Genomic DNA, 19,552 nt, shown 5'->3' on the forward strand with positions numbered 1-19,552 from the left:
TATTGCTGTATGTGTACGTATTTTTGTAGCTAGTTAAATAATTTTACAGACTTAAACATTTTCCAAATTTAGTAAATGAAAAAGAAGACATGCTCAATGTTTTATAAATTTAAGATTGATTAAAAAAAATCAAATTGCTTAATGCAGCCAATGGTACAACATTAAAAGCAAAACAAAATGCTACCGTTTTTTGTCAATATATTGACAACACGTGACCAAAGAGAGACTTCTTTGTACTGTATTAAAAGTTTTAAAGTTTTGGAAGTAATAATTTGAAATAATTCAGTTCAGACAAATCAAAACGTCAGAATAAATTATGTCTTGGTAATATTAATACAGAAATCCTAAAAAAAATACCGATATGTTTTTATGACGACGTTTGGCATTTAAAGGTTAGTAAAACTTTTATAAAAATGATCATTCCAGATTAGTTCTAAAGACTCTTGCTTGAACTATTCCTTATTATAGTGTAGTAGATGTTGGTAATGACCATTATAATACTATTAAGCATCATAAGCTAACAAATTAATAACAAAATGCAAATTGTTAAATATTCAAAATAAGTTCTATATGCACTATCATTGCTAATACAAATTAAATTGATTTTATACGTTTTTCTTATTATTCCATGAGTGCATCTGGAATATGTAAAAAAGTTATATATTGCAGAGCAAGAGACATAAAGAATTTATTACAAAGACATTTACAATCAGGTTAGTGATGTTACGTTGCAATGAGAAATAGGAAACATAACACAACCAAAGCATGAACTACATTGTCCTAAGACCATGCATTTATACCTGCCCTGGAACCGTTTTTGATCGGCCCATCTGTACAAAGGATTTTGTTACGTTCACTATCCATGAGCATACACTGACGAACTGAGCGTGCATGAGGAAACAAGTGCGAGAATGTTGAGAGTGCATGCATTGTTACATCACAGTTGAAAAAGCTTATTTACACAGTTACACTTTTTTATTCAAAATTTTGGTTACATTTTTTATTCCAAATTTTTTGAATTTGTTGAGGTTTACTTAAAGTGGTAAACCTTTATTACGATCTAAACATGATAACGAAGTAAAGCTGCTGGTGTGTAACAAGGTTTAGATTTTTCTTCTCACACATATTGACTTCTTAAAGATGTTATTCAGTCAAAGTGATTGCTCTTGATAATGATAACAAAATGAGTCAGGAAACTTAAGGGTAATTTTACGGTAAAGTTTGTCGTTAAAATTCAAGAATTTGAATCAACTCAACTACCACCTACATGAACATAGGACGAACATCGTGTTTGAAAGTTCAAAAAGTGGTGTATGACAAAGATCATTTTTTGTACTATGTCTTTCTTATATGTTTACAGAAAACTAGTTTAAAAACTTTGAGAATAACCTGACAATTAAGTCGATTTGACAAAAAATGATTAAATGGAAAAATGAATGAATATGTGGTGTTTATAGTTGCGGCAGGTATTTGTCAGGGTATTTTTCTGTTAGAAATAAATCGGGGAAAGTAACAGAGCTGCAGAATCATTTGGGTTTCTTTTATAAAAAAGTGAAACAAAAACTTCAACTTAAAATAGAAAAAGGATCAGGTGAAGAGAAAGAGGGTGCAAATGACAATATTCTATTCGCAAGACCATCGGTAACTTCAACAATTTAATCTTTCATCAGAAGTTATATGAAATAAAGAACATGCTATGTGCAGTTATATGGTTATATGAAACAAATGAGAATATTCAAAATATTAGAAATTAGTTTATGAGGTTTTTGGTTGTTTGATTGAATACTGTTTTATTTTGTTAGCTGTTACCATGTTACCAATACAACGCCGTTTTAACTTACTTATTCTATTTAAATTAGTGGAGCCCTGACCCTTGTTGAAGACATACTCTAACATTGAAGAAAAATACATATAAAATTTAAAGTGACATTATGCCCATCTAAGTGTAAATGGTTGATGTACAGGTCAAAGTAAAAATAACTTTAGATTTTGCTATGTTTGTTTTCATTGTTTTATAGTCTAGTTCATGTGTATCATCAATAACTCTTGTGACTAACAGAAAATTCTTTAGATATCCTTCGAAATGTTAACGTTCAAAATATAAAAAAGAGTGGGGCAGTCATTTTCATTTAAGGCAGTTGTTATAGGTTATCCTAAATATATTCTATTATATATAACTGGTCAATGACCATTATAATAGTCAATCTTTTTAAATATGTAACCTATTCAGCTCAACTCGACAACAAAAGATTGAGTACAATGTCACTTTAAAATGAAACTTTACATCAAAAATTAAAACATATTGTAAAAAATGGCTTATATGAAAATGGTTTATTTCAATATTAAACATATTTATGCATATTTGACATTGTAGTAGTACATTATTTCAGGAACTGTTTATTGTTTTATGATACATTCAGCTACATTCTGTACAACATTATTATAATGTTGATCACTTATGTTTGAATTACTGAATAAAATATGTTTAGATCAAAGCAATTTTAAACGTATATTTTTTTATTATAAATATAGGGTAAGACTAAACTTTGATTGCAAGAATGGAAACATAAACTAAAAGTGACATGACAAATAATGACATAAATTTGTACACTCACCTCCTCCAGGACCCGGATGTTTAACGTTAATATCTGTAATGCTTACTTGTCCAAATATTGACCAAAATAAACTGTAAAAGGTCTGCTTTAGTCTGAAATAACACAATCTCATAGTATAATAAATAGTTGTGAGGCAGTCTGAACAAAATGCTACAGAAACATGAATAATAAAACGCGTGTTTCAGTCTGAAACACCATCTCACAGAACAATAAATACTTATGTTTCAGTCTGAATATGTTACAGAAACTTGAGTTTCAGTCTGAAACATGAGTTTCAGTCTGAAACATAGTACAGTAAATAGTTATGCTACAGTCTGAAAAAATGTTACAGAAACTTGAATAATAAAACTCCTGTTTCAGTCTGAAACATAGTACAATAAATAGTTATGCTAGTGTGTCTGAACGAAGTGTTACAAAAACTTGAATAATAAAACGCCTGTTTTAGTCTGAAGTAACACATCATAGTACAATAAATAGTTCATGCTGTACTACAGTCTAAATGAAATGTCAAAGATTTTCTTATGGTATAACGTCTGCTTCTGTCTAAAATTATAAGAGGAAAAAGAAAAAAAGAAAAGAATGCCTGCTTCAGTTAAAAATGAGTTATCACAGTAACAAAAAATAGCACGACCTCTGTTCAAGTCTGAAATTACATCAAATGAATCTTCAGATCAAAAGTTATTTTGTACTGTTAGAGTTAAAAGTAAATGAATTATTAACATCAGTTTCTGTTGAAAACAAAGTATTATTGTAAGAATTCTTCACAGCAGAAAGTGCCATATTCCACTAACAAATCTCATTATAAAATATTGCATACTTATGTGATCATACTTTATATTAAGATAGAAATTTATCTAAAAACAGGCCAAAGCATTGAAATCTGGATGTATAACGACATATGACTTTAATAACTGTATAATTCAATCGTTTAGAATGTGTACACATACCCTTGGAATGCTTCCGCTGCGTACACGAACACTGTATGTCCGTTCATGGTCATTTTTATTCGCTGCGTACCATAATACCAATACAGATTATGAAGTCCAACCATGAACGAGAACAGTACCTGTAAACAAAATAGTTCATGGTCAACATTCAGCAGGTAAAGGGTTAACCATTTTTCATACACAAATCTCTAGTAAAGATGTAGGTATTAAAGACGGCATTACATTAATGTATGAACTAAATTTTTATAAACATAAGAAATGAATAAATAAAGAATTATTATAACAACAAGATACTAGTATAATGTATGTTAAAAATTGAATGTTGATCCCAAAAACCAAAAACCAAAAAGATTAGCCTATACAATGACATGTGTACTCTGTCTTGCGATAACTAGCTTCTTTTACATTTTCTTGTGCTAATAGGAAAATTGTTTTTGTACTTTGTAAATCTTATAAAAATAAGTAAGATCGCCGTGTTTTTCTTTCATGGTGACAATATATCATAATGAGAGGATATCAAAATGAGATCATATCGTAATTTAGAAGATATCAAAATGAGAGGATCTCGTAATGAGAGGATTTCAAAATGAGATGATATCAAAATGAGAGGATCTCGTAATGAGAGGATATCAAAATGAGAGGATATCAAAATGAGTGGATATCAAAATGAGAGGATATCAAAATGAGAGGATATCAAAATGAGAGGATATCAAAATGACATTATAGAAACAATGATATCAAAACTGACCAGTGTGAAGAGCACCATGAATCTAGTGATATCACCGATCATTCTGCCGAGTGATATCTGCAGAGGTCCGAGTACCTCGAACGCCGGCATGAGGTAGGTAGTACGGGCAAAGCTTATCACATTAGCAATGGCAAACAAGACATCTGAAACTATCTCAGGGTCGTCCATCTTCCACTTGAAACGAGCTGAATAATGTGAGATAAAGATTACGTGTTGTAAACACAGTATGGTTACCTTAAAGCCTCTATATTTTGATTACCTTAAAGCTAATTATGACTTAAGATGTTATGAAACAATTGTGTTAAAGTGTCTCCCTTTTTTATAATAAATTAAGGGGAGATTATTACTGAACTAGTTTCGCCACAATAAAGACGGAGTTATCACTGAATTTTCTTTTCTTTGACTAGATCTACTTCAGCAAAACCCTTGTACAGAATTAAGTCTACAGAAAGTATATTTCTTGTCTTACAGTATATATTATATGAAAGTAATTCAAGATATTGTATTCACATAACCTAATACATTTATGATACAGTACTCCTTTTATTTAAATATTTCAAGAAGAAAGGTTTTATTTGTTTGATGTGTATATTCCGATCGTATAAAATTGTAAAGTAAATGTTTAAAGTAAACATTTTTATCATAAATCAAGCTTCAAATTTACATATATTGATATATGTATAATGGAGCGCACCAACGCATGAAATATAAACTCTCAATTCAATTTTGCAAAGGTAACAAAACCATATTATTTGAACGTAAAATGTCTGTCTAAGACATTACATAAGAAACTAACTGGCAGATGCATGCATTTGCAACAATCCTATGCTAAAAAACGAGAAGAAAATAATAATTCATAAGTTACTTAGAACATTTATCAAAGCTGGCATGATATGTCAAAAAAATGATAACTGTATTAGAAATTCACAATTTCCACATCTGTCATTCTCTGATATATCTGACGGAAACTATGACGTATATAGCAGACCCAGTAAATTGTGAACCACAAATAAAAGGCGATATAAAAACGCTATAATAGCAGCTTTAAATTAAATGAAAAGTTAGTCAGCTATCTGCGTTTTCATTGAAATATCTGACATTATATTATAATTGATATGCATTTTGAAAGTATGTGAGTCCTACTCGAGGCAATGTTAATGTACAAAAAAGTAGAAAATTATTTCTCAAAAAGAAATTGTCAAAAAATGATATTGTAACACAAATCGCTTACATGCTTCCATAAAATAGTTTCTTGGATGATTTTTGGAATCTTTGATTTCATCGAGCAATAAGTTGAAGTGTGAGTAATTTCCCTGCAATAACAGGGTACGTGCCCGTCTCGTACCATTGAAATAACTGCAGAAAACAACAACATAAATGACGTGCACAGAATATCACACGATAATCACTAAAATCTTATGAAATTGTAATATATTAAAAAAAAGTTACTGATCTTAAATGTTGTGTTTTTAAAACAATGTTGGAATTTATGGAATGATAGATTGTTTAAGATTATAGTGTATTAAGATTATCTTTAACTTGAAAATTGTCAATAGAATAAGTATCAAAACAAATTACAACTTCGTGATCATTGTCATTTAAGTCCTAAGATTCGCCTTGGTTGTCTGCACTGTTTGTTATTCAGTCAGCACAAGGTTTGACCTATTATCTACAAATGAAGATATGAGTGGTTATGTCAAGATTATAAGATTGACAATTCCAGTCAAGATATTTAACGCTGGAAAGGTTAATCTACGTCAGACTCAGTATCATGTTTTTTTAGAAGTGCCAAACACTAACGTGTTACTTTGGACTTACATGACATATTCTTTATTCAGATTGGATAAGGATTTACGTGTCGGCGTCTAATACGACATATTCTTTTGACAGATTGAATTAGGACTTACGTGTCGGCCTCTCATAGACAAATCGATTAAACAGATTGGATTAGGACTTACGTGTCGGCGTCTGATACGACATATTCTGTAAAGAATCGCAGGACGTAGGACGCCAAGTACATTGATAATACACTGTAGTCCATAAAATTATAGTAATTTGTGAAGTAAGACAGACCCCCTGAGCCGTATATCTGTTTACACTCTATCCACAATAAACCTGCAACATAAAGTTATTATTTTATATATTTGTTATTGCTGATACATTAAAACGCTTAGTATGGAGTACAAAGCTGTGAATTGTGGTAATAACTTTTATTTATTGTCATTTCTATTAGTATTTTCCTGTTCCAAAAGTTTGTTTAAAACACACAAATGTTTTGAAAACTTAAATATAACTGGTGTAAGAATTAGGTTCGATTGCAATGAGTACACCACCTTAATTACGTGCGAATTAACAACGGCATTTAAAAAAAATAGAGTTCTTTTCATTTAAAGCTTATTTATCTAATGGTACTACAAAAAATGTTACGCTTCGTGGCAAAAAAGAACGTTTTAACCATGGATAAACGAATTTTATTATAAACCTTTATTCAAGTTACAACAAATTCCATAACAAGTTTTAATATTGAGGACAAAGAAGAACTGAAATTAGATTTCTCATACTGAAAAGGTCGGCATATTAAAAATCTCAATTCATTGTAGGTTTAATTTTGTACAGTATGTGAGTAAAGATATTCCAAGAAAACGTCATTCGCCATAATATAAATGTAAAAATTACTTCCCGGCGTTGGTAATGTTTAAATCATGGGTGCAATTTCCCAATTGAAAATCCATTCGTTTGCATTTCCTAATACATTTCGTCGACAGAAAGCAGTTCAAACACAATTACGTTAAATTTTCAACTGTAAATCGGACGTCGGGCTTTATTGGGAAATATCGCATAAATGTCTTTTTGATGGAAAAAATGTGAATTGCAATGCAATTTCGCTATATTCATTTCCCATTGTGAAGATTTCCACTCAAGATCAATATCGTAAATTGCTTCCTTGGAAAACTTGACCTTAAGATTGACAATTCAACCTAAGCATTTCCTTGAAGTTATGAAACGGATATTATATTATGTATTTGAGCCAATCTGTTTGTAGCCAGCTTTAATACAAATATTGTTATATTGTTGATGTTTAAATTTTCGATGAAATATTGGAAAACATGCAGTATTGAGTCATTAGAATTATTGAATGCCTAATGCATTTTTATTATTTTATGTATAAGATTTTGGTAAAAGTATTAAAATTCCTGATTATCATACACAAAATTTCACAAAAATGTACAAGAACTCATTCATGAATTTAAGGTCGTTGTTTCGTAAACAATGTATTGAATTCAATGGTTTGTGTAGACTAATAACTATATTTAAAACAAAAACCTAAATCCCTAATGAACTCCGAAAAGGGGAAAATAAAATATCTTGCAGGACCGGTTTGACCAAGCCTGTTCACGGAATGTGGTGGTAAATGCAAAGCTAACGTCCTCGCACCCTAGCACCGCACCGGTATTAGATACAACTTTTTAGAAAAAGTGTTATATATGCATAGAGACCATAGTGAAATATCAAATATGTTTATATACGGGAAGTCTTTTTCTGTTAAGAAATGATAAGGTGCATTTGAGTTGCGTTATCTAACAGAGTATGACCGCTCTAAACTATTTTTTTCAGTTAATTCTGTTATACATGTACACCAAGGATACAGAAAAACAGGTCGATAACATTAATAAAGTAAGTAAATATATCGTCTAATTCTCTAGAATCACAGAGGGCAATGTCCAATCATTTGCATCTGAACTTTGACACGATGTCAACCAATCACCGCTAGCGTCTCTAGTTAACACTATGTAAATGATTGGTTTAAGTTAATAACATCGGACAGGTTTGCGCTGGGTTTTTCTTTTCCTTAGCCAAAGAAGACGTTATAGTGCTTTAATGTTTTTATTTCTAAACTCATCATCACCCGACCCATTAATCTAGTAAATTTTTAATCTTTGCCGCGCCCAAATACTAAAAAAACATGTAAAACGATTTAGGAATTGTATTTAATTAAGTATGCATGTGTTTTTTAAGTTGACCCCTTTTCTGACATTTATCTTCTTTCATAAATCATGTATACTTTGGAATACAAAAATATTACAAATAGATAAAAGGGGTTGAATAAATTATTTTTGTATCATTTACTATTATTTAAACTAGACTTGTACAACAACTTTTGCGTTAGAGAGTGTTTCTCATGGACTTGTTATATTTTACATACTACTGTTCGTAATGAACATTAGAAAAGCTTGTATTGTAAGATGTTGGCATGTGCTCCGAGTTATACCATACTTTTGGGACTAAACTACAACATTCAGCTTACGCGCATGTGTGCCGCGACTTGTGGTATGGCTTCATTTATGATTAACAAGTAGATTAAACCCTCATTAAATGCACACACAGAGAGATTGAACAAAACATATAGTGTAATTATAATATATTGATATAGCACTTACCTAATATCCAAAATACAATACAAATTTGTACATGTGTTAATAAGGTGCTTGCTGGTCTCAGTGTTTCCTTTAATAAACTCTCAATCTTCTCTTCTCTAAAACAAAAACAAACTTCACGTGTAACACAAACGTGACAAATGCACGTGACATGTCATAAATATAACAAAATTCTTATCGTATTAATAGTCTTGGCAAAAACGCCTAATTTTCACAGCCACGTATGACAATCTTGTAAACGTAATATTTCATTTTCAAATAATTCAAATGATATTATTATAGTAAGGCAAAGATTTGAACGTTAGCCTGTTATGTGTTTGTTTGTTTTGTTTGTTTGTTATTTTTTGTTGGTTTTTCTTGTTGGTGTCTTTTTTTTGTCTCTCTTTTTTCAGCTAAATAACAACTTTTTTATAAGAATTGTAGGAAGGAAGAAAATATAGCCGTAAATATAACAACATAACTAGAAATCACCGATGCTTATATAAAAGATTGACAACATATAAAAGAAGAACTACAAATCTTATCATGAATCCCCGTCTCTTCTGGTTAATTTTGACATTTCAGACGTAACATTTCATAGTAAAATCATTGTTAAATGATCTAGAATGATCTATTCGTCTAGCCAGAAATCAAATGCAACAATAAAACCCCGCTTGAATAACATATTGAAATAGGGGAAATTACGGATACAATATCCAACCGTATATGTCGTATATCATTTAAAGAAATATCGAATTCTTACGTTATTTCATTTCACAGTACAGGAACAGCACAGGAATTTCTTTAAATATGATTGCCATTCTTCTGTCTTGAACGATCAATCTCTTATTTAAATTTATTTAAGATGTTTAAATGACTATCGTTAAAAGTAAGATCAACCCTATACTATAAAGTCTTCGGAATAGCAAGTGGTAAAATAACGGCCTCTATGATATAAAACAATACTTATACGATACACAAATATTTTAGATACATCCCGAAAGTATATGATAACTCTGAAGTACCTAAATCAGCTTCTAATATACCCCTGTGACATACTATCGCACGGAACTACTTTTTTTGGAAGAGATCACTACGATATATAACATAAGTTCACAACATCAACTATGTTTGTACTATATCCTTGAAATATATATATCAGCAATCAACTTCGCATTATAACTTTGAGATACACAATAACTCTTCACTACATACAACACTTTTGAAATATAATTATACTGTACATAAAACCATAAAACCTAAATGTAGTTTTCGAAAAGAAAATCTGTGTAAATTATCTGAAAAATCGCCAGAAAGTGAAACAAGCATTTCTATTGGCTAATGCTGCTCAAATTGATAGAATCCGATCATAGATTGGCTGGTCCAAATAAGGATGCTGAATCTAACTATTAGTAACGAAAATATAAAAAAGTAAGGAATAATTAAAATAGCAAAAAAAAAAAGAATTATGTTAAGTATTAGGATTCAACAACATAACTTATTTATGACTGATGACGTAAAATACATTTAATAAACAATATAAATATAACAGCAATTAACTATCAAATATTTTTTATATAACCTTGTGACAGCACAAAATTCAGTGTACTTCTCAGTTGAGAGACCCGAACTTACTCAGTAAGATGGGAGTAATGTGCGTCTTTCATGTCCCTGGTTGACCGTATAGAGACATTACCCTCGGACAGCCGGAATGTGGCTACAGCAAGTAATATAAGGAAACAAATATGGGAAGTTGTGTGAGTGAAGAACTTTGTCACAGGACATCGCATAATGGAACCAAGCTGAAAAAATATTACTTTTATTATTATTATTATTATTATTATTATTATTATCATTATTATGATAATTATTATAATTATTATTTTCATTTTCATTTTTATTATTTATTATTATTATTATTATTATTATTATTATTATTATTATTATTATTATATTATTATTATTATTATTATTATTATTATTATCATTGCTTTCATTTTGTTTTTATTTCTTATTTTAGGTTTAATTAAAGATAATAACTGATACCATGGTCTCCTAGCCTAAATAATGTCTGCAATGTAATCCGAATAATGATAACTGAAAGTGTAATACTAAATGCCGATGATTTAAACCAATAAATAAATACATGTATATTTCCATTCATATTTTTCATATTTATATTGTATTATTGTATTGCCAAGTACATATAGCTGTAGTTATAGACAGAAATTCTAAAGACATAACAGTTCATACCTTTGAATTAGGAAAAATAACATAAACTGCACACAGAAATGGTATAGCTGGCAGGAATAAGATAGCATAAATACTCTCTCTTAGCCAGTTAAATGACTGAAGGAAGCCCATCTCTGAACCGTACCATATACTGGTCATATGTTGCTGACAGTTCGGATGAGCAACAAACTGAAATATGAATAACAACAACTATGTAATAGATATAGCCTATAGTTATAAAGTAATTGTTTTAATTGATCAAACTATAGTAATATTGTTGTGCAAATTGTCAAAATGTCAGTGTACAAACAGGGTCTTTCAAATAGAAAGACCCTGGTGCAAGTCAAAGGAAATTTGACAAACTATGTACGGAATGGAACAGCACGGGTTTTGTGAATGGATATAGCCTTTTATTATCAAAAAAGAAAATACTAAATATGAACTCACTACATTTATACGGGAATGTTATACATAAAATATATTATATACTAAAGAACTCAGCCGGAAATTATTTAGTACGGTTCTACATTGTAACTATTTTTCTAATCATAATTGTCCTGAAATCACAAGTTAAGGCAACTCTAGCACATAGCCAAATTAACAACAATAACAATATATAAAGTAACTTTATTTTAAATTGTTTTTTATTTATTATTATTATTTTATTTTTATTTTTTTTGCTTTTTAAACTATTGTTCTTGTTGTTTTTATTTTCTAAATATTTTATTAGACATAAATTTCTTTTGCCCAAATGTCATATGTGTAAGTATGATTGTTACAGATATAGTCCGCGACTATATCTTATTTTAATCAATGAATCTTAGCTTCTAATACCAAACGAAAACAAGCCAAAGCAAATAAGAATAATCAAAACAGTAAACGTTTGATATTCCTTCAAATACTGTCAATCTTCAATGACGAATGAATTGACTGACGTCAACAGAAAATGGAAAACTCTCAATGTTTTGAAACAAGCTACTGGCATATAAGAGCAATGCCCCTAAATGTTTATATATATATATCAAAGTGGAAAGTCTTCTCTATTTAAGAAAAAGAAAACAGCATTTTTTATTCCGTTGTATAAAAGAAATCTTTGCATGTGTACTTCTGAGTTACTCATATTCTATATGAAAATTAGGCGATAATGATAGCAAAAGCTAAATGAAAGAATCCAGAAAGTGTTTATTATTCAGTGTGTTATATACACCTTGCGTTCTTTTTAAAACCGTTACTAGTCTGGGTATTTTGAAATGTATCTTAATTTAAATTATTCTTCACACAAAATTAAAACATGTTTGGTTCATGACGTTCTCTTATTTTTATATTCATTTTTGTTTGGACGAATTCCAAGAAAAAAAGAAATATCGGATATTTTATTGTTTGATTTTGCTTAATGAACGAATACTGAATGGCGATGAATTGTTTCAAGATTAAACATTTTTAATTGTTTTATAATGTTCACTGTTTAAAGTAATCCTTTTCGATTTTTAAATATCTATTAAACTAGATTGTTTAAAATTCGTCAATAAATGACAAAACAATCTCAATAATACAACTTTTAACTTAGATACTAAATACTTTTTTGATAACTTGGAATCTCTAAATGTAATATCGTCTGCTCTTTTATTCAATTATACAAAACAAGATAACCGCTTTAAAGCATCAATTAGATTTGATTACCTCCAATAAACCGTAAATCATAGCATAAAGGTGACTGAGAAGTTAAGCGTTTCCTTCGATTTGTAAGGTCTTTGACTGCAAGCAACACTGCTTGATTTATTGATTCAGTGCAATTTATGAAAGCGAGAGCGCATGCAGTTATTGCTTCCTTTATTAATTGGTCTTACACTCCAAGTGCCTTCATAACTCATTTTAATTGATACTTTTTTCGACGCGAAGACTTATAACTAGGAAATCAATGACTGCAGACGACATGGGTTGGAAATCTGCACTGTTTGTTATCATTTGTACATTTGATTTGTATTATATCAATAATAATAACTAATTTTATTGCCATACCTTTTTCTCCTGATACCGGATAGCCATCTTTAGCCTGGCTAGTGGATCTCGCTTGCCATTGTCAGAACAACAGTCACTGCCCTCACTAAGAACCGCCTCAACCTCTTGTGTTCCACGACATAGGTCCATCAATTCACACGCAAAATTCATACATTTCTCAACCAAGCTGAGGTATTCGCTCTGTTGAAAGTTGATAGATTTTCATTAAAAAGAATTATACAATAATGTATATAATATGTCTAACATAAATATATATATATATATATATATATATATATATATATATATATATATATATATATATATATATATATAAATATATATATATATATATATATATATATATATATATATATATATATATATATATATATATATATATATATATATATATATATATATATATATATATATATATATATAATCGGCAAAAGTGATAAATAAAAACACTTACTGAAAGGCAATGCTTGATATCTTAATCAAACAATTTCTGAGATGATAAAAGAAGAACTATATTTGATCCTAGTAATATAAAATAGAGGTAAGTTGTTCGTTATTGTTTCTAAAACTTTTGAATGGAACTTAACATAAAAATTGTTTTGCAAAATTTAATAAATTGATTTACATTTTTTGATGTTTTATATATCTTATTTATATATCTATTTTTTGTAAAATACGATATTGCGCGTTTAAATTATTTGACAATATTTTACTTAAAAAAATCATTTTAATGCGCATGCAACATTCTAGCTTCTTATGAAATTGTCTTAGAGTAAATTTCCTACCATATTAAAAACGCTCACAATATCCATTAATACATAAATTAACTTTACAAACATAAGCATTACATGAGATGTTATGAATTAATAAAGAAAAATATTTTATCTAACTTACAAGATTTGAATGCTCTTGCGCACAAAGTGTGTTTGCTTAATTCAAGTCGCGCTGCCCTTTATATTGTTAGAACCGGAAACATGTAAGTTTGCTTAAAGTTCGGGTGGCTGAATGAATATACTTTCAAATTATTAGAAATTTTATACGACGCTGATTGCAAACTTAGCATGCGAATGAGCAGTTACCTAAATGAAATTGCGGAGTTGTTTCATGACTATATGTCTAATACACGTTGTCTTACGTTATGTCAACATCTATTTAATAATTATCTTAATTATAAGTAAAGAAAACAAATTTGTAATCTTGTAACACGTAAGCATATTTTAGTTGTATGACGCAGTTAACTACGGCATTACATGGTTCTATTGCAGTTTGAGAAATACTAAAATTACAGATAATATATTTTTATTTCACTAAATTATCGGGTTTGACTGGTGTGCGTGACAAGCAAAGAAATATTGTATTTCAAAAACAAGTAGGTAATGTGTCACATATAATTAATGTTCTGTCTTTTGGAAGGATTTGATTATATGCCTGCTTTATATCACGTCATTTATAATTACTAATAAATACAACGAAAATGATCAGTGGTGAACGCCCCCCTTCTACTAATACGCTTTAGATAAAGGTATAATTATTTGTATTCCTTATGTTATTATTATACAATTATATATGTAATTAAACCTCAAATGTAATGTCTACTTTTTTAGATTTTAGAAAAGGGGAGTGTGAGGAGAAAGGGACGCGAAACACTCCTTAAAAATGTTACATAAATTAAACAGAAAACAAATAACAACATCAGAAACTTGTATTTTGAAAACTGTTAAATTTAAATTCATTACTTGTATTTTGTTATGATTGTTTTATATTAATGTACATGTGTTATTTAATTTTGGACAAATTCAATAAAATAGCAAATAAACTGCAAGCGGTGAGTGAATATGAGGAGGCAAAGATGTATTGCAAATATAATACTTGCATTCAAACATGAAAATATATTTAATAGTTTGTGACCAAGTAAAATACTAGAAAGGTTTAAAACAGATGAAATATAAACATCATTGATTTGATATTTTCTGAAATTTTATACATTTTGATTATTTTAGATTGTGGTCTTCTATCCATTTCGTACGTTGTTTAAGACTAATAGCACGTTTTCACTTAATTATGACGTAATTAAGGGCATCATATTGCAACCAACACATATTTTTTTCATATTTTATTTCTGTTTGCGTGCCTACCGTCTGCTTAAGCCTGTTTATTAATTTTGATATTTGAAGAAGTATGAACTCAAATTTACCTTTGTCTGAGCGCTTTTATGCGTATGTTCTTTCAGCTAGACCCCTAAACACAACAAGTAAATTATCAATAAAATGAAGCTACCTAACCCCTTTGCATGTGCCAAACAAAATCTATAAAGTGCAAAAAATTCGAAGAAGGAGCATTGGAAATACATTGATTTGGACTGTAAATAGTAGTCCATCAGACGGTCGGTGTTGCCTTGCAGCTAACCCAAACACTGTTGCTACTGGTCAGGTTGAATTTATCAAAGCCGAAAAGAAACTCCGGTATAAGGTTTAATGAGCAGTGTTTAATTTTTTCTTGACCTGCTTCTCATATCCCCGATACTGAGAGGGTCTTTCTATCTTAACCCCTAGGCTGAAATTTCTTGATTTCACTCTGCCTGTATTCACACCAAGGTTGGTCTGAAGTGGTATTTCGATTTTGAATTATCTAAAATCAGCAATACACGGTTCCGAAAACAAAGAAAGTTACATCTTGAACATAAAATTGCCAGGGTAAAACGGTATTTTCAAATCGGTATCACTTGAATAATTACATACATCGGTTGGTCAAAAAGGAAACCTTGAGGAACACTCAAAACAGCAAAATAACAAATGTTGCAGACTCGGTTTGATTGAACCAGTTCAAGGACAGTAGTTGTAAATGTAAGCTACCGTCCACGCTCTCTAGCACCGGTTTAAGCAAAATTCAACATTGAAACATGAAATGACTAAATTGATGGGTAAAAATTGCTATGTCAAATCAGTTTATGAAACAATATTTCATAATGTTGATAAAAAGAACTTTTTTTCACTTACTAATTATATCTATATATTCTTATGTTGCCTCATATGTCAATAAGGTTTAAAAAACGAACAAGAAACTTTAAAATCATATCATGCGAATATATTTTACATTTTAACAAAAAAATGTTCCATTCTTGAAGTTTTTGGGATATTTTTTTTAAATCTATTTGTAGAATGGTTTCAGAACAATAGAAGAATAAGAAAAAGAACACTTTGTATCAGAATATTTGCTTTAAAGTATATACAAAAATGTAACAAATTGTTAAGAAAGTTTAGCATCAACAAGTTCATAAAGTAATTGTTGAATAAGCGATAATTTTAACAATGCTTGAGTTTATTAAGGCATCTATACGGAAATAATAATTAATCAATACTTCATGGGAGATAGATTTATGACAAAACTGTTATAAAATAAGATAAAAGATCATGAACAATAATTTGCCAATATAAAACATATGTTTTACAAGCTCGGTAATATTTCCGACTTTCTCCCCTCTAATCCCTCTTCCATGGAGATTAAAACATGATAGGAGTTCCTCTCGTAAATATCCTCTGAGGAATTGCTTTTGCTTTGTTTACCCACAAGCCAACATACAATACACTATCAATTTCTGAAAATTTGATATTAATTTGATAGGAAAGCTAATTAACAAGAAGAATACACGTGCACTGAGAACGGCGTCGGAGGTAGCACGTGTTGTTTGTTCATGTATACATCTTCTAGAATAAACATAAAATCGTGTTTCCATGCCATTGTTCACATTCCTGTAGCATATTTCAGCAATGGCATGGTTCTGATTTATATATAAAAATGAAGCTATGCAATTAATTATTATCAATATTATCATATTTCTGGCACAGACCGTGCATATTATATATAGTTTTATCAACTGCAATGAAATAAAACATAACTGGCACGTGATCTCCGTGATTGCTGCAATTTTTCGTTATGCACTTACGAGTTTAGTGTACAGATGGTTTATTATAAAGTTATCAGGAACATTACGTTTCCTTGTTATTAAGATAAAGGTCAAATCATATGTGCAATGAAACTGTTCCATTATACGTCATTTACCTCTTGTATTCCATTCGCATGTTCTGAATTATCTATTTGTATGTAAGGGTATTCAAGTGATTTTAAGATGCGAGTTTCCAGCATATATTTACAAATAATATAACCATTTTGTTTTATTAGATTTAATAATATACAACTAATATAACCATTTTAATTTATGAGATTTAATAATATACAACTAATATAACCATTCTAATTTATGAGATTTAATAATATACAACTAATATAACCATTTTAATTTATGAGATTTAATAATATACAACTAATATAACAATTTTAATTTATGAGATTTAATAATATACAACTAATATAACCATTTTAATTTATGAGATTTAATAATATACAACTAATATAACCATTTTAATTTATGAGATTTGATAATATACAACTAATATAACCATTTTAATTTATTAAATGTATTACAATAACCAACAGCACAAAAACGTTGATAGTTGTCATATATAGGAACTAGCCTGACTATACTATTCTGTGTAACATTATTAGCTGATTGCAAATTATTTGAATCCAAGTAAAATTTCTAGAAAAGTATACCAATTATATATATTCTTTTCACAAGTCAATTTGCTTACTTTGGAATCTTACGGGGTTGTTCTTTTATATTCATATAAATGTTATTCATGTTATTCCATGTCAAACAAAAAGCAACTTTTTCATGTATCGATAAGTAGAGGATTGGCTGGGAAATTTTAATATTTTCGTATTTCAAGTTTTTTAATTATCTTTAAATGAATTTTCTGTAAAAATAATCTTGGTAATAAATATCATCATGTCCTGACACATGTATGTTGTACGTATTTAATGTGCTGAAAATATTGGAAGGTTGTTGAATATATACATGTGTCTATGCACTGATTTATTTCGAATTCATAATGTCTTATCATGTCATAATATGCTCTAGACTTTTTGCTTTTTTATTGTTGTTGTATTTAGGTTTTGTCTATTTAGTAATTAAAGTAATGAAATAATAAAGAAACAAACTTTTATCCTTCAACGCATTAGAAATTAAACTGATATTTTCATTTATTCTTGTTTGCAATATAATACTTACATTTCATAGCATTACCTTTGGATGTTATTCGAAGATGATTCCGTTCTTTTCCCGCAGATGTGAGTTATGCTCTTTGAAATTAGACGTTGAAAATAAGGACTGAACTATTTATTATAATGCTTACCTTAAATTCTTTTTCTATTTCAGCCAATTTCATCATTTCTTGCCGCAACTCAAACGTTGTCATGATTGGGTCCGGGCTAGACAGGGCCATATACGCCGGACTCGCTAGAGCTCGGTATGCATTAAGTCGTGACCTTGATCTTTTGAGTGAATCATAATTCTGTTTTGTCACACAATCGTTGCAGGTGCATGAAATTGGATGTGGTTTTTCAATTCTATGATTACGTGAGAGGAACATCTGTATAATTTCATGATTATTATAATGAGCAGCTAATATAAGAGGGGTTATATCGGGGGAAAATTGACTTTTTTCTTCAGTTCGGAAAAACGCTTCACCAACTCCAAGTCTCTTTAGTCTATCTTCACCGGCCATAAAATTCGGATGTTCAGTTATAATCTTAACAATTTTCGTAGCACCCTTGCTAATTGCGTGAAGAAGTGATTCCTCTATGCAGTTAAAGCTAAGGTTGTCAAGGAGAACCTCAATCACGTCCAGTTTTTCACTGTCGATGGAAATGTGAAGCGCGCTTCTCCCCATGTAGTCAAGACAGTTGACATTGAGGGAAGAGTCATTGGCATCCTCAACAGACTGCCGTAGGACACCCAGGTCACCCAGGTAAGCGGCATTTAGGTATACCCGTTCCTCGTCAGTCAACTGCAATTTTACAAACAAATATGCATTATAATATAGTTTAATGGGTTTTTTAAATAACATATTTATATGTCCAATGATTTTGTTTGAATCTTTACCATATTTTGAACTTATAGATTAAGATACTGAACAAAATATATACATTTATTTAGATTTTTTATACACTATTTTTAATAACTGATGGCAATAATGTACTAGATTATAACCTTAATTATCAAATTTATGACAGAATAAAAATGTACTTTTACTTTTTATGCAATGACTGATAATACAATTATTGCATTTGTCAATCTTAAAGGTTATTGTGCACATTATCCCATTATAATTATAGTTTATGCGAAACATTAGGCATCCTGTGGTTATTTATTACGCAAAACAATAAACAACTGAGTGAATGGTTTTTATGTTTATCTTTTCTACAGACAAGCTTCTTGATTACTAAATCGTTTGACAGTTCAAACAAAGCGAAGATAGATAAGCGATCAAACAAAGAAACGAAATTGAGTAAAGTTTTTTACTGTTTCTTTATTGTTAAATGATTTGATTTCTTATAGTAGTAATACTTTAACAGCAGCAAGCATCAAAGTTTTAGAGATGATTCTGCTTTTGTCAAACGATATGCGTGTTTATGCTCTAAATTCTAGTGAACTCTTCAGGTTTAACAAATTATGTT

General features: G+C 29.7%; 1 protein-coding gene across 6 annotated transcripts in view; it reads right to left on the reverse strand.

Moving 5' to 3' along the window:
• Positions 1-19,552, reverse strand: part of LOC132740347 (short transient receptor potential channel 7-like) — an 80,658-nt gene that overhangs the window by 13,321 nt on the left and 47,785 nt on the right. For 3 of the 6 annotated variants that reach the window (XM_060728229.1, XM_060728227.1, XM_060728230.1), the window contains exons 3-13: positions 18,229-18,882; positions 12,977-13,156; positions 10,979-11,146; positions 10,361-10,527; positions 8,750-8,844; positions 6,269-6,425; positions 5,542-5,666; positions 4,311-4,495; positions 3,563-3,681; positions 2,616-2,707; positions 801-881 (exon numbers count right to left, since the gene is read on the reverse strand). In XM_060728229.1, the coding sequence (XP_060584212.1) occupies positions 801-881; positions 2,616-2,707; positions 3,563-3,681; positions 4,311-4,495; positions 5,542-5,666; positions 6,269-6,425; positions 8,750-8,844; positions 10,361-10,527; positions 10,979-11,146; positions 12,977-13,156; positions 18,229-18,882 (2,023 nt within the window). Of the gene's footprint in view, positions 1-800; positions 882-1,841; positions 1,890-2,615; positions 2,708-3,562; positions 3,682-4,310; positions 4,496-5,541; positions 5,667-6,268; positions 6,426-8,749; positions 8,845-10,360; positions 10,528-10,978; positions 11,147-12,976; positions 13,157-18,228; positions 18,883-19,552 lie in introns of all 6 variants that reach the window. The other 3 variants (XM_060728231.1, XM_060728232.1, XM_060728228.1) reach the window with 2 other exon arrangements.

Source organism: Ruditapes philippinarum, unplaced genomic scaffold (assembly GCF_026571515.1).
Source record: "Ruditapes philippinarum isolate M1 unplaced genomic scaffold, ASM2657151v2 ctg1539_1_1_1_1, whole genome shotgun sequence".
Classification (NCBI taxonomy): domain Eukaryota; kingdom Metazoa; phylum Mollusca; class Bivalvia; order Venerida; family Veneridae; genus Ruditapes; species Ruditapes philippinarum.